Below are 7,500 nucleotides of genomic sequence, written 5' to 3'. Positions count from 1 at the left end.
AAAAATGAAATATGTACAGTGAAAAAAGTTAGGTTCCGCCAAATACACCAACATTCCCCCATTTGAACGTTTAAGAGGAATCAATACGTTGAGTCGTTATTCGCTTTTTGAGATTCATACCCATGCCCTTCGTTGAAATAATTTTGCCTTATTGGAAGGACGATAAAAGAAAAAGCAAATAATATTAAACAGCAGAAATTTCAATCTTACTATACGTACCTGAAAATAATTTGTTGTATCTTACTGTACTTCTGTCAATGCGACTACCGAAACTTATCGCCGACCAAAATTCATTTGCACTAATGCTCCCAAGAGGTAACTCAAATAATTTTCACTCAGTGGTGTTCTTCCGCAACGTGTTTTCATCGTGTCGTGAGCAATAATTACAGAATTTTCAAGTTTTGCTTCTTATTTTGTGTCCTTAACGTCAGATGGGACACCAGGACGTCGATTTCCTAACTTAAATACACTTTTTTGGTCGTGTTCCCCTTAAAAGGAAATATATTTTATATCTCCCGTCACTCCTTAAATTGTGATAAATAACAATTTCACTCGCGATCACAAGGAACGTGTTAACCTCTCTGCAGTGCTTTTCCCTACCCCAAGGTTTGATAAGAAAGGAAACAGCTGGGCATTTCGTAGTGGCCATTTTGACAAGACGTATCACCCGGGGAACAATTGCAATATCTGATGCTCTAAATCGTCAACAATATACGGTGGAAAGAACAAGAGAAGAGATTTATTAACCTAATTTTTCAGCGGTTTAGGATTCAAATGACTGAAAATCTTAGCAATATTCTCTGCTGTTTCAGAACGGTCAACGCTCTCGATCAAGAGAAAAAGAAATACTTCACAAAAATTGTCGCTGAAACTGAACGGTCAATGATTTTGTTGGAGCGGGGTTTTGGAAACATATTGAAGTAAAACTTGAGACTCACCAAGGAGGACCTCAAAATAAAATGAGCAACCCAAACAACTAACTGTTCCATTGTATATAGTTTCTCTCCCCAAGCCCGGATTTGATAACCAAAGGGAGCCTATTCCGTGTTTCTTTTTAACAGCGCGTCGTCATGGTAGCGAGTGCTTGGTCTTTTCACTTGCCTTGCAGCTTGTTATGATATTATTTAAATCAGGTTTAAACACTAACGCTCTGTAAGGGGTAAAGGTGTGACATAAGATTCTCTACTGGGGAGGTGTAGCTCCAGCAAAGCAATCACGCATTTATGGGCTAGGTAACTTTATTTTTAATATGATATAATCACAAGGAATCACGGAATCATTTACTTGGGTAAAGAGTCACATAATCATATTCAGCACTGATTTTGTTCTCTCCCCGCTTCAAAATGAGCATCATGTGCTTAACACCTGCATCGTAAACGGAAAAATTCTTTCATAATCATAGATGTTTTTTCCAATTTTTGCCCCCTTTGCTATGTAAGGCCACGCGTTGCTACCATATATATATATCATATATCATATATCATATATCATTCTTTACCCTCGGATTTTAGAGTAGCTTGGTGTAGCTAATATCTCCGAGCATTTACCCTCCCAACCATGATACACCACAGAAGACAGACCACAACACCGGGAACTACATGCCCTACTCTTTGCGACAAGTGTGTGGGTTCTTTTACGTCCCACAGGAGTATGAACATTGAAGGGTTATGAGACGGGACCTCCGGCTTATCGTCCGTATCCGAGAAGACTAGAGAGTCTAACTATTTGCAGATGTAATTACAAAGGCAGCACTTTCTCCTCAGTTATTTAAAGACCCTGAGTGTTGGTCCGGCCGGAGTTGAACTCACGACCTCCCGCACGACAGCCCGGTGCTCAACCAACTGAGCCACCGGTGCTTTATCAGTCAGCTTCGTTTTAAGGTCGCAATTCCACTCTGAATACCTCGACTTGATAGGCAATCTACCCCGTATGTACGCAATTCTGCCATATAATTCAAGTGAAAGAAAGGTCATTCACACCTCTATGGTATAATCTAAAATACGTTAAACTTCTCAACATATAAATAAACTGAAAAAATACTGAAGATTGATCCATGAAAACCACAAAATGAAATGATAATTTAGTCAGTATAAACGCCTATTTATGATATTCTCATTATATCTCTTACACAGCACACTCGCTATGATTCGCCGATTTAGAGCTCCGAATTCCACAGTTAGGCCAGCTAAATTCCATGCAAGGTTAGCGTTTGTTAATTCCGAGATCAAGAGATATAATAAGTATTTTTAGCACTAAACTTGCTTCTCCGGCTTAAATTATGGCTCCTTGGTTTCTCCAGATCAGTTTATCGGTTTCTAAAAATAAACTGAGCAGAAATAATGCGGACCATTCAGCTCTTGAACTAAGTAATATTGACCGAATGCAAACTTAGGGCTAACCTCTAAGTTTCCTGGCCTAAGAATGGATGCGAGGCTGCCGGTGACCCTGTTTTGATACAAACATTCGTGCTTTTGTAATGTTAATATAGACTAATTAAAACACAAAATACATGATAAAAACAATGAGGACTTTATCAATACAAGGTCACCGGCAGCCTCGCAGCCATTCATAGGTTAGGTCACTGAGAAATTAAAACAACTGTAAAATGGCCTATTCCAAAATATAAGTACGGATAGTAGACGTGCTACCTCTCTTTTGCCAGTCGATTGAAAGCGACGCGAACAAAGTACAGCGTGCGAGGAACAGTCGCACTTCTAGAGTGCGCGTTTGCCTTCTCAGTTTTTTTTGTACGCTGGTTTCTATCGGATCTTAGACCAGAAAAGACGCTCTAGTGCTCGAGTCCCTTCAGATCTTTCCCACACCGTTAGGCCTCCCATCGTTCTGGACTAGGAAATCTTCCAATGCAGCAACTATATCAAGGCGCCTGATACTTTTTTCCTTGAGCTTCTTGCAAAAGTTGTAAACACTTAAATTCGGGTTGCTTGACAGAAGGAAATCAATTACTTCCTCTCCTGGGTTTTTGCATCGCGCAAAAGAACTAAGGTCTTCATGCTTGTAACTGGAAGCCACTTGTTTCCAGGCAGGGCATCCGCTGATCTCCTTACAAAGTAGCTTTTCGACTTTCTCTCTTGTATTGAAGTTTTCCTTAAAAACCTCCTCTAGCAGACTGTATCCTAGATAGGAATGAATAAATTAATAAATTTATTAATAAGTCAGGAAATAAATAAATAAGAACGGCCAGAGCCAAGGAAGTATTAGCATTCAGAATTTTCGATCGGTCTGCTAACAATAGGACGGTGTCAGACTTGTTCTAGTTGACTATGGCTTCCGCGACAGATTTCGATGACCGATCGGGAGATATTTTGGAATACCCGGCAACAGGAGCCCTGCCGGCTACCATTGTATTCAGTTCTTGTAGCATAGACGGGTATTCTAAAATCTAGCCTTTGTTTCCATTTGCCGGGCTTAACTGCAGAATACAGCGAATCCGTACCCCTGAAAATGTTGGATACGAGGTTAGAAGCCTGTTGAGGTGGATACGCGGAGACGCGGATACGCAGTCGTTTCCTAGTTCCGAGTATTTTCTCCTGACATCCGGTCAAGAAATCCATGAAATAATAGTGAAGTAAAAAAATCTGGAAACTTCAGACTTCTTTATCTTTTCGAAAATGACCAAAAGTAGTGGAATAAACATTATGTAGTAGCAAGTCTTTCATCAGTTTTAAAATACACCGTCCGCAGTCCATTGTATATTAACTTTCACAAACGCCTCCCTCGGCTGTTTCTCTCCATTGCGTGACAAAATACCATTAGCAAACTTTTTGAGAGGAGGGCGGAACCGCAAGTGAACACTTCGCATGCCAGGACTTTTGCGTCTCTCAGATTTTTAAACTAATCATCTCTAACGAAGAAAAGATACTTAGCCATATAAATGTGGTTGTGTGAAGACAAGTTAAAAGTCAAAACAGCTCACTTCTGGTTGCCGTCGGCGACTGAAAAACGTCGCATGCGTAATGTCCCTATTGTCTCAACAAGCGCTCGCCTCTATTGATTTTACGTCTTCGCCGCCATGTTGCTGGTTGCTACATTTATATGGTAGATTTCATATCCGCAGTTCACATATGATCCATTTCATATATCATTTCATCATTGATTCATTCCTCTGGGGAACATTAGAACCCACAAATGACCAGCTCCCAATGTCAGTGTCTTCATAGTTCAGTTGGTTAGAGCGTCGCACCGGTATCGCGAGGTCACGGGTTCAAACCCCGTTGAAGTCCTGAATTTTTCAGACTTCTCTACGCAATTGCAAAAATTGCGTTCATAACTGCGAGGATCATGGCTTCACTTAATATTTTTTTTTGTTCACCCGCCAGCATCAATTATTGTGATCATTGTTTCTAGGGATTGATCGAGAACCACCTTTTCGTATCTATGGCTAGCGCTACCTTTGTGTACATCGGGCCGGGTAACCTCCAGAACCTCTCCGGTTTTGGAGCAACTATGGAATACCGGGCTATTTTTGAAGCGGCGCGGTTTCATCTCACTTTAAACGAAGGTTGGCCTTCGAGATTTCACGCTATTGATTTAGTAGGAAGGGTGATCTCAATCACATTAAGTAAGGTAAGGTAAGGTAAGGTAAGGTAACTTTATTTAAAGTCGCAAACGTAGGGAGAGGTTGCCCAAATCTCCCAAGCCAATGGCTCATGTTAAAAACGCACGACTATTTACAATACCATAACTAATTACTATTCACATATAAAAAATAAAAATCTAGAAGAATCCAGAACTGTATTAAAAGATAGTTTAAAAAGAAACTAGTGCAAATATTAAGACAAGAGAATAGCAAGTGTATACAGTTCATACACTGGCACCCTGCAAATTCAACACCGTTCAGAAGAGAACGAAATTGAGCCAAAGCAGTCGAGAATTTTGTTATGGCTGATAATTGGTTCCAAATGTGGGCAATCTGATACAGAAATGAGTTGTGCATAACGAGCCTGTTATATGATGAATACAAGGAAAGGTTGACTGGATCACTGATGTGACTGGAAAAGTCATCAACGGACAAGGTCAAGACTGACTCATCAACAGTAGGAGATGCGAAGTACTCATTCACTGAACCGCGCTGGGATCAGGAGGAATTGCGCCGTTTTCAAGCAAACAAATTTGACTTGAATTGTCACTGAGCTTGTTATTTGGTAAAAGTGGCCTCAGATTTCTCCAGAATAAACCAGTCGAGCCTCTAGAAGAAAGAGACACAGCTTCGAAGCAGAAATCTTTAACAGCCTGTCTTTTCAGTGCTGTGACCTTGTTTCGCTGTAAACGGTAATTGTTCCAATTTTCTCTCGACTTGAATCGGCGGAATTTTCCATACAAATAATTCCTGAAGCGCATTTGTTTTTGAATAGTCTGATTGATCCACGGCAGGTGATTACATTTAAGGTTCACACTTTTTGCTGGGGCGTGATCATCAATAGCGTGCTTGAAAAGGCTTCCCCAGGGGCACCAGATATCATTCACCTCATCAAACACATAGGCAGTGTCCCATGGGGTGTCTCTTAAGGTTGAAAGAAAAGCTGGCTCATCAAAATTTTTCATTGATCGGTATCAGAAACCCATAAGAGTTGAAACGTGTAACGCTCGTTCACAGCTTCCGAATATTCAGTGCAAACTGATTGGTTGAATGTTTCAGTGCTAAGTACCATATTTGGAAACCCCTTGCTCTTGTTGTTCCAAATATTCTACTTAGCAAGTTGAATATTTAGAAGCTTGTTTCGCAGCACACAAGGGGCCGTTACACGTTTCAACCCTTATGGGTTTCTGTCGGTATTCAATACTTCTCACAGTCGGTTTAGGTAGTCTTTGTTTTCTAACAATATAGATTAAATCATGATCACTAATGCCAAGGTGAAGAGTGCCACTAAAGACAAACCGATCAGGGTGCGATACAAGAATAACATCCAACAACGTTTTCGTTGAAGCTGTGACTCTTGTTGGAGAAGATACTGTGTTTATCAAGCAGAATTGGTTAGGGTTAAGTTAGGGTTATAACTTGACCTGGAAAAGGAGCCATTTTCCGATAGCATATCAATATTAAAGTCTCCAAGAAACACGACTTTCTTTCGTTTTGAATACATTTTTCAGCAGCTGAAACACATGACGATAAAAATTCAGGAATCTTGCATTTGCTGGGAGAACGGTAACACGCACAAATTGAGAACCAGGAGTTGCCACAGCCCTTAACATCTATACATATCGATTCAACACCCTCGGGTTCGAGTTTTGCTCGACGAAGGGCTGTAATGCACCGTCGTATGAAGACTAACATGCCGCCAGCATCCTTCTTCCTATCTCTTCGGATAATGCGATATTCAGGATGAGCAAAAAGAGAGCTGCTCACTGATCCGTCGATCTTGCTTTCAGCTATGAAAAATATATCAAATCGGCACGTATTGAGCATGTTAAGAACTTCATCCGCCTTGCCGTAAATGCTATTTACATTTACATGTCCAATCTTCAGGTTTGTCTTGTAATATGCGCTGATGTTTGAAATGAACCAATCAACCGGCGAAGGAGAAGACTCGTCGCTTAAGGTGAAAGAGTCCGAGCAGTTTAAATTGTCAGTGGAGTTCTCAAAAAAGCTATCCGTAAATTGAGGCATGAAGCAAGTAAAGCAAAACCAAGATCCATAACAACGATAGAATAATAGATCCTTCCTACTCATGCCTGAACACTTTTGATGGAACACGCTTGAGCAGCCCGAGCAAGCAACGCCATTTTGGTTCACCCTGAGAGCTTTAGCGCAGCCAGCACACACTTTTCTACTAGAGCTCACTCCAGTTGTGTTTGCTACTGTAGGACCAGGGTTCGTGGCAATATCTCCGCTTTTACTAATTCTTGTCAGCTGAAAACAAGACTCGCTGTTTGGGTAGTAGCTCAGCTTAGCTCCAAAATATTTCTTCTTCGAGCTGGTTAGACTAGGAGGTTTCGTCCACCGGGCTTAATCGAAGTTGTATCGACATTATGTACAGATTCGCCAAACAGGAACAATTCAGGCCTTGGAATAGACTTGATCCAATAAATTGAGGTCGTAGACATTAATAGTAAAAGAATTAGAGAACTAAGACTGAGTAGAGTGGTGGAAGATTTTACTCCGCCCACCATGTTTTGAGGTGACCGAAAAGAGCTCCGGTGAGGTGCATTTAAAACTAGTTGCATTTATAGTCAGACCCAAGATTTTGCCAGCAACATAATGAGCACGAACCGTTGTTTTGTTGGCACAATGTGTTTGTTTGGAAAGGTATTTATTTCCATGTATGACTTTCTCGACTGTAATTGAAATAAGGAATGAATGAAGGGGGTAGTTTCTAAAAAAACTGTGGTGCTGCGTCGGTGGGGAAGTAGTATACAAAAATTTGGTTTTATCAACGGAGTTGATAATGTAAATCGACTACCGTAGAGAGATTCTAAAAGCTGACGTTTCGAGCGTTAGCCCTTCGTCAGAGCGAATCCAAAGCTCTTGCGAAGGGCTAACGC

At 40.9% G+C, this 7,500-nt stretch overlaps 1 protein-coding gene and 1 pseudogene across 2 annotated transcripts in view; both read right to left on the bottom strand.

Moving 5' to 3' along the window:
* Nucleotides 1–1,228: 1,228 nt before the first annotated feature.
* LOC138016342 (uncharacterized) overlaps nucleotides 1,229–7,500 on the bottom strand; it is a 16,177-nt gene continuing 9,905 nt past the window's right edge. For both annotated transcript variants that reach the window (XM_068863496.1, XM_068863495.1), the window contains exon 7: nucleotides 1,229–3,134. In XM_068863496.1, coding sequence (XP_068719597.1) covers nucleotides 2,806–3,134 — 329 coding nt within the window. In that variant the 3' untranslated portion in view covers nucleotides 1,229–2,805. The remainder of the gene's footprint in view (nucleotides 3,135–7,500) is intronic.
* LOC138016625 (uncharacterized) lies at nucleotides 4,898–7,229 on the bottom strand (annotated as a pseudogene).

This window comes from Montipora capricornis, chromosome 9 (assembly GCF_036669925.1).
Source record: "Montipora capricornis isolate CH-2021 chromosome 9, ASM3666992v2, whole genome shotgun sequence".
In the NCBI taxonomy this organism is placed as follows: Eukaryota; Metazoa; Cnidaria; class Anthozoa; order Scleractinia; family Acroporidae; genus Montipora; species Montipora capricornis.
Note: the sequence above shows the minus strand (reverse complement) of the source record. Positions and strands in the feature narration are given on the sequence as shown.